Source organism: Patagioenas fasciata, chromosome 17 (assembly GCF_037038585.1).
Source record: "Patagioenas fasciata isolate bPatFas1 chromosome 17, bPatFas1.hap1, whole genome shotgun sequence".
Classification (NCBI taxonomy): domain Eukaryota; kingdom Metazoa; phylum Chordata; class Aves; order Columbiformes; family Columbidae; genus Patagioenas; species Patagioenas fasciata.
The window spans coordinates 11,799,954-11,813,287 of NC_092536.1; the positions used below are offsets into that span (position 1 = coordinate 11,799,954).

General features: G+C 43.2%; 1 protein-coding gene across 1 annotated transcript in view; it reads right to left on the reverse strand.

Moving 5' to 3' along the window:
• Window positions 1-60: 60 nt before the first annotated feature.
• The window catches only part of MED13L (mediator complex subunit 13L), a 191,500-nt gene continuing 178,226 nt past the window's right edge, over window positions 61-13,334 (reverse strand). Inside the window, exons 26-31 of the mRNA XM_065851401.2 lie at window positions 12,729-12,887; window positions 11,584-11,760; window positions 9,270-9,424; window positions 5,358-5,519; window positions 4,032-4,144; window positions 61-2,900 (exon numbers count right to left, since the gene is read on the reverse strand). Of these exons, the coding sequence (XP_065707473.1) occupies window positions 2,768-2,900; window positions 4,032-4,144; window positions 5,358-5,519; window positions 9,270-9,424; window positions 11,584-11,760; window positions 12,729-12,887 (899 nt within the window). The 3' untranslated portion in view covers window positions 61-2,767. The remainder of the gene's footprint in view (window positions 2,901-4,031; window positions 4,145-5,357; window positions 5,520-9,269; window positions 9,425-11,583; window positions 11,761-12,728; window positions 12,888-13,334) is intronic.

Here is a 13,334-nt window from a genome sequence, read left to right on the forward strand (position 1 = left end):
ATACCTTCTCTAGCAGCGCTACAACTCAAAACACTCACAAGAAGAAAACTCCACCAACAGTTTCAGTAATTCAATAATTTATTCATCTAAAAAAGTGTGTAAAAGTATATAGCTCTCATCCACAAGGTATATATGAATGACATTTAAAATGGAGGTCTTTATTATTATTGTTTCTTTTTATCAAAGTCTTTTTTTTAGTGTATTGTACCAGCGATATACTGTAGATTTAAAATGAACTTCACATTTTTTTTGTCTGTTTTCTTTCAAATTGTCGGCTATATATAAAAGAAGCTCACTGCAAAATGCTCAGAGAAAAAAACCAAACCAAAAAGAAATTCCGAACTCCCCAGAAATGTACAGCCTTTACATTTAAAAAAGGTTCTGAAATATACATCCGAGCATGCTGGACATTCCCCGCCCCCTCCCGCTCCCTTCAGCTCAAACGACTGTGATCATCATCTGATTTCGGCAGGAATTTCCAAAGTTAGAAATAAAAAAGAAAATAAAATAACTTTCTTCAGTCTGTAGGAAAGCCAGGGCTTGTACATTTCAGATTAATTCAGTAAAAAACTCACAAGTAAAATAATGCATATTTAAGGGAAATATTATACAGAACTTTTCACACTGAAGTACATAAGATTTTTCTTTAAAATCTATTGCCATTCATTTATTTTGCACAAAAACGTATAAATATGTCACCAGCTTCTCTTAACTTAAAAAAATTAAATAAAAGACACCAGATGAAAACTACTCCTCGCTGCCCTTTTTGTATTGTTCAGTTTTGCTTAGAACCAGGTTTCTGGGGAAGAAAAACCCCTGGATAAAAACGGCCCGTTTAAAAAGAATAACCAAAATAAGAATCCAAAGTTCAGATGAATCCCGGGAACAAATAACCCCCAAATGGTAAAAGATTACAAATGTCTACTTTACATTTTTTCCTCCCCAAGTTAGATTTTTTTATACAAGTTTACAATCTTCATCTTTTTATGCTCTTCAAAAGGCCTTGAGAATTGTCTTTTCTGATTAAGAAAAAATAGTACTGCAATATTTTTCAAGTCAATTTTACACTGTACACATTAGATACAAATGGTTCGATATCAGATTTTTTTAACCTATACATTGCAAAGAGGAGACCCGCAGGGGGTTTGGTGCAGAGAAGGACAAAACCCATTTACAGGTTACTCCGCCTTCTCGTTACACAGCAATTCTTTTTTTATTCTTTTTTTATTTTATATAATTTGTTTTAAATGTTACATCATCTCAAGAAAAATACTTTTTAAAACCATAGATTTTCTTTTTTTTTTTTTTTTTCAACCAGAACGTGAAAGTCTTTTGGAAGAACTCTAAAATTTGTCGGTTTTTCTCCACAGATACCGCGTAGGTCACACAGCCCCATCAAAGTGCCCGACCCCTCCGCAGGCAGCCCCTGCCCCGCACAGTGCAACCACACACTACACAACGGGGTTTACACATAAACCCCTTGAAGCCTGGAATGAAGGAGTCATAAAAATACTTCAATTAGCCATTAACCTTTACAATGGCAATCATTTTACTAAACAAAGTAACTTTGCCACCACAGTGGTATAACTTCAAGTACTAATTTAATGATATAATTTTTAAAAATTATTTCTTTGAAATAATATTCCTATAGTCAGAAAAAATACACCAGATTTGTAACTGATTTAGTGTAAACAAAAACCATCTTTTTGGATATGTACATGGACGAGTCTGCCCAGAATTAAAGGGCGACTTGGGTTTCAGTAAATACTTTTCTAGCATCGCTAAATTTCCTGGAAATATATTTCAATCATAGCTCTACAATAGATTAATTTACCACTTTCCTTTGCCCTTCCATTGGGCTTTAAAGTGTTTTTCCTCCCTACCTCTCTCTCACTCTTCTCCCACTAGGTAGTGTTGTCCTTCATCAGACACCGGCCAGGTCTTGCTGGAACCCTGAACCACAGGGACGTCCTGACCAGCACACGATTCCCTTCCCAGCTTGGACTTAATGATTGTTATGAGCTTCATTTTTGATTTCTAGGTCGGAAGAGTGAGAGGCACGTAGATAAATAACCCTACGGTAGGACGGAGCTGATTTTTCAGATATTCTACTGTTCCTGGTCCTTTATAATTTAATCCCTCCCTCCCCCCCAAACCTAAAAATAAATAAAGTATCTCCAGACCATTCATATCTACATGGACAGGTAACAAATGCATGCATTCATCCCAATCCACTCTGACAGGAACTCCAGGTAGACAGAAACTCCAATATTTATATGAGACTACAACTGTGTGGTTGGTTTTTTTTTCTCCTGCAAAGTCCCAGTTTATGACGATCAAAGAACAAAGTTTTGGACAACCCAGACTGGTCACGACAAGGTATTTTTACTTGCAGAGTGGAAACTGCTCTTGGTTGTTTATCAGAGTTCCTAATGCGAAAAGATACTGTAGTCTTCCTTAAAAAAAATAGATATAAAAAAAATAATCACACTGACCAGTAGTTACTGGGTCACCAAACTAACACTGGCTTGAGGTTTCTCTTGTGTTCGCTGTTCGTGGATGTTCTCGGATTTTGGACTGAAGCTGCCAGAGATGTCGATGGGTAATTTCGTTTTGAACACTGCAGAATTCACATGTGCTTTTGGAGGAACACAAGCACAGCACAGGACTGGTCTGAAGAGAAGCAAAATTGTGATCTTGGCAGGCTGTGGCACGTTTCTCAGGTCGAGGGGAGAATAAGCCAGAAGAACAAGTGCTTTTCTATGGGTTACAGTATATTCATGATGGCGTTGTACAACTGAGTGAGCACCACGAAGTGGACAGGAAGGCAGGAGCTGCGATCCTGAGTGGCCGGGTTACACGTGAGCCAGGACAGTGCGTTGTACTGCTCCAGAACAAACCTGCAGAGAGAAACCAAACCGCCCTTGGTTACTCCTTCTCTTTTCTAGATTTAAATGTATCTCTGGTCTGTCCTAGAAGCACAACGTCATGAGGACCACCCGGCTGCATTAACACTGGCACCAGTGTTCAGTTTCAGTACGTTTGAACTTGAATAAAGCTATTTCAGTGTAAGCCCTCCCCATCCGCAGTCAAGATTATGGAATCACACAGGTTCAAATACCACCGTGTTCAAAGCCTGAAGTCTCAAACAGCTCTAAGGATGCAGGTTCCATAGTCTGAGGCAACCTGGGCCAGTATTGGATCACCCTTGTGTGATCCTGTCTCGGATGAGAATCCTCAAGTCATAAGTGGTGACTGTTGCACCTCATTCTTTCCCTGTGCATTGCACCATCCTTTTACTCCAAGACAGCAGTGCCCCAGGACACTGCGACAGCTCAGGCCTCTAAGAGGATGCAAGTTAAAATCTGCTGGGATAATAAAGACACCACCCATTTTCTTAGATTAGGTTACTCTTCGTGTTTCCTGCTGATACTCTCTGCTTGGTTCAGTGTACGTGTTTGTCCCCTGGTGTGTTCCACCCTGTATATACTGTTTCATAAACCAGATCTTTTTTCACGCCCCAACAGGTGGGATGGAGGCAAACACTCCTCTAGTCATCTTGAACAATACAATACCCAAGCCTGTATTAATTCAGGAAGAATGTCTCCTTTATATCCCAAACCCTAAGACACTCTTATCAGGAGAGTACTTTTATCTCCTTCTGTAAATCAGTTTGGTTTGGTGAGTACAAATAATTATTGAACCAGTCCAGAGGAGACCACCAGGTAAACAGAACAATCTTTGGGATGCAAACCAAGGTGTCCGCTTGGAAAGGCAAAGCTGTTTGAACATCTCCTTTCCATAGTTCTGTATGGAAAATGGATGAAGTAACCCTCAAAGTCCTGCTCTTTGGTGCAGGAGGCAGCAGCTATCGTAAGAATTGCCCACTGTACTAGGACATGTAGGGCAGAGCAGAATTACCAGCTGCTGATAAAGCTAAGGAATAACTTTGCCAGGTTGTAAAGGTCTGGAATGTCAGAGCTCAGTCCCCACAGCCTTAGGGAGGAAATGCAAAAACCAAAAGGCGTTACCTCAAAACATCTGATGTGGTTTTAGAGTCAAGGGGGTGAGGAACTCGCTGAGAATTTCTGGCAGGTAGAAGCTCATCCGTCTGCGCTACAGAGATGTGGTGATGTAATGAGGCCTGTGTAAAGGAAAAAAGCACCAATTAACTCTTCATACAGCCAGGACTTCTAAAGATCCACAGTGAACAAACACATCTGAGTTGTCTCAGGACAACGCGGCAATTCTTTGCTGAACCCACCATGACCAGGTGTATTTCCAAGTTCCATAATGATCACAGTTATGAATAACTATGATCATTTTGACTGGAATCAAGGATCATTAAACGAGAGTGCGGAATTCTGTCCTTCATGTCAGTCAGGGCAGAAGTGGTGAGAGGAAGCACTCCGAGCTGTCAGTGCTCCTTCTGGTGTTTAGTAACAAACCATCCCGAGCCGGAGGGGGGTGTCTGGTCAGAACACCTCCCGCAGCCTTCGTCCCGCTCTGCCCACACGCTTTCCCAGCCATCCCGTGGTTCCGGAGCAAGGCCCATGTGTTCGTTTGTACAGGAGCAGGACAGGGATTTCACATCCATCACGTGCTGCCACATGAGCCTTTCAGTGGGCAGCCTAATCCACCACACAGCTCCCGAGGCAAAACCTCTAATTCGCACTCCTCTAATTATGGCCCAACGCATTAGAGATGAAATACTTTTGCTCAAAAATACTTAATCCAAATCAGACAAAGCTGATTGCAATCCCTACGCCTCCCATGCCATACAGGTTTCCTAATTGCAGCGCTGTGCGGCACAAAGGAGACGGCACCCTGCTCCCTGAATGGCGTGCAAGTCACTGCATGAATTCAGCCCTTTGCTTTTATTAAAAATTGTCCAAATCAAAACAGCGTGTTCCGAGTGAAATTAAACATTTAATTCAGCCTAGATCTGAGAGAGCAATTGTGTTGGGCTGGGGAGTGGTGGTGTAGGGAAGGGTGGTGGCTCCTTCTCTCTAGTACAAATCTAGGACAAGCTCATGGAAGGAATTCATGAAGTTGCCTGGAGCTCTGCAGGCTGTTCTAACTGCTGGAACTGAAACATCCTCTCGCACTACTCATTCACGGAAAAAAAAAAAAGGCAGTTTAAAGTGTAGCATACAACTTCATCTATAGCTCCAAAAAGGGAGGGACAGAGAATTAAGTTTTAATAGCCAGGTATCTTAAGTAAATTTAAACCTAAAATTGCATTTCTGTTTCCAGTACTGTCACAGTTGTGGGTAATATGCAAACCCAACATTTTCACAGAAAATTCATAGGCTATAAATGGAATTCTTCCCGTGTGAATGGATACCAAAACAGACCTTGAGGAAGAGGGGACATTGGTTTTGTGCCTGAGGACAGGATGACCAGAACCACTTCGGAAGATTCTCAGCTTTGGCAGTTGATACGAAGTATCCAAGAGCAAGAGGCTGCTGCTTCAGTTCTTCAGGGGCTTCTCTGGAAAGGAGACGTTCCCCTTGGCTCTGAAAGAACAGTTGAAAAGGCAGGTTTGTTATGTCATCACATCCCACAGCAGGGTGACCACGAGCCAGCACTGGGCCCTTGTGGCCAGGAAGGCCAATGGTACCTGGGGTGGGTTAGAAGGGGGTGGTCAGTAGGTCAGAGAGGTTCTCCTGCCCCTCTGCTCTGCCCTGGAGAGACCACACCTGGAATATTGTGTCCAGTTGTGGCCCCTCCGTTCCAGAAGGACAGGGAACTGCTGGAGAGAGTCCAGCGCAGCCACCAAGATGCTGAAGGGAGTGGAGCATCTCCCGTGTGAGGAAAGGCTGAGGGAGCTGGGGCTCTGGAGCTGGAGAAGAGGAGACTGAGGGGGGACTCATTCCTGGGGATCAATATGGAAAGGGGCAGTGTCAGGAGGATGGAGCCAGGCTCTTCTGGGTGACAACCAGTGACAGGACAAGGGGCAATGGGTGCAAACTGGAACACAGGAGGTTCCACTTAAATTCGAGAAGAAACTGTTTCCCAGTGAGGGTGGCAGAGCCTGGCCCAGGCTGCCCAGGGAGGTTGTGGAGTCTCCTTCTGTGCAGACATTCAAACCCGCCTGGACACCTTCCTGTGGAACCTCAGCTGGGTGTTCCTGCTCCATGGGGGGATTGCACTGGATGAGCTTTCCAGGTCCTTTCAACCCCTCACATTCTGGGATTCTGTGAACATTGATTTTACTAATTACTCAGTATTTAACCCAGTTCTGTCTTGTTATTAATGAGCTACCCTTAGTCATCCATGAATCTTAGTCAAAGTTGCTCAATCCTTCCTTTTTGCCCTGCGAGTTGGGTTCTCCAGGCTGATGTTCCAGAATCACTTCTAGATCCCCAAACAGCAATGGCAGCCTCCGAAATGGAACTGAGTACATGAGGAATCTGATGCTACAGCGTAACTTAAAGGCACAGGGCTGTGGCCATGAACCCGGACAGCTGCTGTGCGTGTGCAGAGAGCAGGCCAGCGTGCAATTTACATTGGTAAAGCCTCACAGGCTTTTCCTGTCCATATCAAACCCAGCAGTCTGCACTGCGGATCTGCCTGACTGCCGCTAGCGGAAGGATGCGTTGCACACTCCAATATGGAAGAACAGGAAGTATCTGCACCTTTGTAAGTTTGGTTGTGTTTGCTTTGCAGTTACTTACACTGATAGCTCAGGAAAACATAAAGCTACACTTGCAATTCCTTGCTATGGACACTTGTCCTGCTTTTCAATTTATATGACTTATTCATTTATTTATATACTGTATTTTTGCAGTACTAGTTACTCATATTCTTATATATGAACCAAAGAGTTATTTGGAGAGGACAGAGTTAGACAATGAGAAACCAGCTGTGAACCTCATTTCATCAGACTTGGAGCGGCTGCCTGTCAGTATATGTTTGTGATTTTACTTCTGTACAATAAAACCTAAATGAACCCCTCATACCTGAGGCGGTTGGACAGGAGCACTTGGGGAGAGCTTGCCTACCTCATCCTGAGTGTGTATATATAATATATGTATCCTTATCTATCATGGACCACATTAGCCAACCTACAAGCCACCCTTAGGCATCAGAAAGGGTGACTGCCATTCTAGAGTGTGTTCCTATTTTAAATGCATTTGGTTTTTTTGGAAACACCTTTTATTATTTTCCTTTACTTTTATATCATAGAGGGAAGACGCAAATGACGCCTGTGAAATAGTTCATTTAATCTGTACACATCTTAAGTCAATAGGTTGGCGTGGGGGGGTGGAGAAAGATTACAGAAGATTCTACTGTGCAGAGAGCGGCTTAATCACAAAGCCTGCACTCCTAATCCCCCACACAAGTCTTTCTCCAGCAGTAATACCTTGATGAGCAATCAAAACACGTTACCCGCTCCGTAAAGCCGGCGGAGGCGGCAGCTCACCTGGCTGCGGGCGCTCCAGCGGCAAACCTGACCCTGCTGCTGAGCCATCGGGGCTGGCGCTGCGGAACCGCAGCAATCAATTACGGGTTACATGGGCAAAGGCTTGACCTTCCCCGACCCACAAGGTAATGATCACACGCTGTTGCTTTTTTAAAACCAAAAATTACACATCAATTACTAGGCCCTTGTTAATGGTTAAACTGAATTACTCTGACAGGTTCATCTAGAAATGGCTTGTCCAGGCCTCCAAGCGCTTTGGTCATTAACCTTTCAGTGCTGTTCTTAAGCCCCTTGGATGGAGTCCATTGAGAGCGAGTTCTGTAAACGCATTATTACTAAAAGTGGTACGGAACAGACTGTTGAATGAACTAAATAAAAGAGAGAAACTGTAACGAGTGATGAGCTGTGATTTATGGCTGGAGGGCTTAGTAAAGAATTCAAAGCTTTCCATTTGCCCACATAGCAGTTTGAAATAACCAAGTGACAGTAATGTGCAATCATGTACCCTTTGAAAAGCGGGTTGGAGTATTAATGTGAGGTAAGGTGATTGTGTACTGAGATCACTAAATGCAGCATTAGCATTTTTGTGACCGATGTAGAAGTAATTTTTCCCTCACAGACTGTATTAAGTTGAGCACTGAAGCGTTTGGGCAGAGACTGCAAGGAAAATACAGGTAGGATGTTTTTCCTTCCAGGTGGTGAAACTACCCCCTGTGGTCAGTCATTCCCAGGGACTGAGAATTATCTTCCTGGAAACTCTTCTCTACACGTAGAAAAGCGCAGGGCTTTGTTACAGAGCTCGAGTAGCATCATTCACACATATCAGCTGTGCGTGCACCTCCAGTTAAGTGTCTGTCCTGTCCTTCCTTTCACACCACATCTGGAGTTTCTCTTAAGACTGTTTAAAGCCACTAGTGATCGTCACAGATCCAGTTACTCAAATCATTACACATCACTGCAGCAGAACTTTTAAATCTATGGGGATATCTGTTTCTTAAAGAAAAGTCAGCCTGTCTCCTTAATGAAGTACTGTATTATTTAGTGAAGAAGGACTAAGCTACTGCTTTAAATGTACCATTTCTAGAATAAAGATTCTCCATAGGAAATTTTGGAGTGTCAACATTCTATATAATTGTGATGGAACCATTTTAAGAGTATCTCTTGCACAGCTGAATGAGTAAAAGAGTTCCATCAAACATGATCCAGATTCTGCTAAAGATGATTCAAAAAAATACCTTCAATTACCAAAAATAAGTTAAGTAATTGTAAATAATTACTTGAGTTGGAACCGGCTTTATAAAATTCACTTCAAACAAAAGTAACTTACAAACACTATGTGCTCTGGGCTCATTTTTACTTAGAAAACAACATTTGCATGAACATCCAGCACCTGCGGAGTTTCCATGGGGTTTCATCATTAGAATTACCACTGTTCTTGCCTCCCCTAGAAACTCATGTGAACTGAGCTGTCAGATCTCCCTTCCTCTCCAAGACTCGTCACCTCGTGCCAGGGACATTCCATGTGATTTTCAGGAAGAAACGGGATAAGGACAGATTAAATGTATACAGGGTGATTAGATACGGCTCTGCCACACAAAAATAAAGCTGCTCTCTCTTCCCTCTCAATTTCTTCTACACTAACAATTAACTCTAGAGATGTAAGTAGTCAAGGCAGAGGCATCTTCTACAATAGGATTTAACCACCTTCAGTTTTCATGTTAATTTCTGCTTGCTGTTGACCTAATTATGTTTGAGAATCTACAGGAAAAGACATTTCACTGGAGGATTTGGGTGTGTTTTTGTGCTGGAGCAGCACATCCCTGAGGTGCTGCAGCCTTACCCTGCTGGGCTGGAAGTGGGGTCCCACGCCAATGCCAGAGGGTGAGCCAGGGGAAGGGACGGGGGAGGAATTTGGTGAAGAGTGAAGATTCCCTGTTATTAAAATTCTAATGTCATTGTCCATGTCATCTGGGAACGGGAGGTCAAACATGTCATCTGAAAAGGAAAAGAAAGAAAAACAATTGCCAATGTGCTGCACTCATTTTTGTCAAGAAATTTCTGTGTTATTACCATTCCCATAGATTTATTATTGTTCCTTTTTTTCCTTAGGTACCCTTGAGACAGATGCAAGCACAGATAAACACTTTACTGTTTAATCCTTCTAAGTACCTGTGACTGCAACCACACAGACTTGAAAGGAAAGGTTGGCAGACATCTATTAAAATCATGAATTTTAACAATGGCCAGAGAGTGAACAGGAATCCTGTCATACCAGCTTAATAAAAATCCAACTTGAACTTTGTAAGAGGGAAAATGACAGCTCTGTGTAGTCAGACCCAGAAATCCATTAACTTGAACACCACTGAACAACCTGGGCAGGTGCTGCTGTTGAGCTGTCGGAGCCGCACACCCGCCCCGGCACCTTCGCTCCCCGATCTGGGAGCAGAAACGTTCCAGCAGCACCCAGGGAACCGCTCCCAGAGTCACTCCCGCTCCGGCAATGGACTTGTATGACTGTTTCAGACACTGCACCAGCATTTCCTGTGACACAGCCTTTAATATTTTACTGTCATCTCAGAAATTAAATACACTTGTGCTATCATAACTTGCTCGTTTAATTTGGTTTATGGTAATATGTGGAAAGGGCATAAAGACACAGTGAAACTGTTTGCACTCTGTGAGAAGTACCTTCCATCGCTCAGTTGTTTGAAACAGGTTATGATACCATGAGTAACATAAATGATGGAAAGCATTATAAACACAGAGCAAAAACTTACAATACACAGTACGGTTTATAGGGGCTTTTTCTCCTTATTCAGATTTCTCAGCAGGCAAAGACATTTTAACAGTATAATGACATTCGAAGTACCTTTTAGGGGACAGAAAGGGACAGTGGGAGCTGTCTGAATTAACTGGATGAATTAGAATTTCAGCCAAATTTATACTAAAACACACAGAGCACTTAATAGGAGTAAAGCATTTGTACATATAATAAATAATTTATCTTGAAAAAGAAGAATTTGCATGAAAATGGAAAAGCATGTCTGTGTCTTGAACTGATTTCACACAAAGTCCTAGTGCTCAAATAGGCAGGTGGTTGTTTTTCTTCATCTTCTGCACAGAAATACTGGATTGCAAGAGCAACAAATTAACTTCGTTTATTAACTTCTGCCCTACAACCTCAGCAAACAAACCAGAACTCCTGTCATGCTCTGCTTCGCCTCCAAAGCATTACCGAGCTGGCTAATAGCAGAGGAAGCAGTTTAATCATTAAGTAGAACAGAATTAAGAAAATTAAATTTAACACCATTTTGGAAAACACCGGTTCTTGTACCTGCTTCTAATTAGCATCTGAAGCACTAAAGGGCAGGTGAATGCAGGTTAAATATTTGTGAGCACAGCGCTGGGGCAGGATGGGGGCCAGGGGGGACAGCTGGGGACAGAGGGGACGTCCCCGCCAGGAGGAACAGATCAGAGCAGGCTGCCACTAAAAATGGGGATTTTCTTCCTCTCTATACTGGAACTTCCCTCTGCAGAAAGCGTATCTATTGTAAATGTTTGTAGTTACTCTTGGTTTCAATTATTTTCCAGTCCTTTTTAGGGATTTATGGCAAAACAGGTAGGAAAATACTTACTTGATATAAAGTATTAACCAGAGTCTTGCTGACACAAACTCTAGGTTAAATGCACTTGCAAAAGCCCACTGCCAGCATGGCGAATTCTCAGGTGGGTCTATTTTGCCTGCTTTAGAGGAAGATTAAAATCCTAAACCAAGTACCTCTTTCCTCACCAACTTTGTCCACAACAGGGCATGAGGTGACCCAGCACTATAAAAAAACAGGTGGCCTGATTAAGTCACAACAAGAAGAAAAAGCATTTTATAGGCTGTGCCATTTTGCGTATTGGTCAGTCAGTATCACTTTTGGAACAGATCAGTGGGATTATCTGAAAACAGACCTCACAGCAAAGCACAGTGTATTATCCTGTAGCTGTACACTACTGCACTGTTCTCTTTAAATTAAATTGACCGCTTTAGGGGCTGGGGGAAAACCCTGGTGCACTCAGTTTTATCCATGGCTGGTACAGCCCCCTCGATGTTCTGAACGGGCCCCAAGCGTTCGCAAGCATCTCACAGCCGACACGCGTTTACTCACCGTTCGTGGGGCTGAACCCGTCCTCGTTGGGGTAGTTTGCTGGTGCCACCTGGATCGTAGCGGAGGTTGGGAACACCAGGATGTGGGTGCAGGAGGCGTCCTGGGGGGTGTTGAGCTGCGATGACTGCAGGTTGAGCGCAGTGCTCCGGCCAAACACCGACCCCATAGTGACAGCGTCTTCCAGAAGAGAGGCAAGGCAGAGACGTTAATTTGCATCATCTTCAAAATGCACATTCTGTGCTCAGTTAACTGCTAATCTGGGCTTGCAAGTTAATGCAAGTGTTTGAAGGTTCTTATCTTAAAAAGAATGAATTACTAGAAGAGCTTGAAATTAAGATCACAAGTTGTAGATAATGTTTAGCTACGTGAATTCCCATACAGTGCCCCATCTTTCCTTTCATTCTGCTGCCCCTTAATCAAAGATTTACTTGTTAAATGCGCCAGTGAAATGTAACGTTCACACACACATCTGTACGAGCATGCAACACAGCCCACTTTGGTGGACATGAAAAACACATAACTTGTCATCTATTTTCCCATGTTACAAAACCTCTGCTTTGAAAATTATTCAACTTGATGAGTAATTTACAAGCTCATTTCATTCTTTCAATGTAGTAATCTTTTATTTCTAAACTTAAAAAGCCAGAGTAGTTTGTAAGGATACGTCACCACATATGTTAAAAAGTATGTGCTTAAGTAACACAACAAATAAATAAAGGCAACTTAGTTTTATTTCAACTTAACTCTGTGGACCGCTGCTTATAACAGAACTCTATAAAGAAGTTACGCATACAAAAAGGCAAGCAGGTCCATTTTCGCTCCTGTTTACATGGGCTCCTCTTTCCCGCTGCCGGCTCTCACAGTGTCTGCAGAGGGTGTTCCAGCCTCACATCCCAGCTGCTGAGAACTGGTCTCCCTGCAGACATGACCTCCCGAGGGAAAAGGCCACCAGTGTGACAGTGACATTCAGCAATCTGCCCCCAGGAGCCTGAGCTCCTCATGGTGATTTTGGGAATTCTGCTGGCTCAAGCTATTTTCTACCGCAGTCAGCCATGCTAGTCAAGGGCTTCTTCCTGTGCTTATGTGATAAGTGTGATAAAAGACGAAAACTGTCACCTGCATTTAAATAGTTGGAAGAAACGTACCTGGCATGACAACAAATGACCCCTGGGGCTCCATGGCAACTAAGCAGGCACTGAGGATGGAAGGCGAGTCGGCCGCCGAGATGCTGCACATGCGGCACACCTCCTTCAGCTGTTTGCTGATTGTCTGCAGGGAGCACTCCCCGAGGAGGATGCTCCAGTCTGAAACGATACAACACCATGGGGTTCTGACTGAGAAAACCCACTGAATGTTAGTAACACTTGGCATTTCTGTAACGCTGCCCTGCTCAGGGCTGCCTCCCCGTGTGAGCAGGGTGCACGGCTCTGCGCGCTGGCACAACGGGAATATTTGCAAAGCAAAGAGACAGGAGTTCATACACCCAATGTCTGAGAAATTTTGTTAAACTTTGTTATGAGGAAACTAAATACACTAAATAAAGCAAATTTCAGTGGAGGTGTAGATATACATCCAAGAAACTACTTTTAGCCATGTAAATGACATTATGTGTCCAAACGGAGGGAGCTGCTGATTAAATTCTCTATCCATTTTCCTGCCTTCGTTCCATTTAACTCCTGTGTGTAATGGATAGCAAATTCCCCCGCCGGCGCAGGCAGCAGCTCTTCTGCCCTGCATGTACTACATGGGAG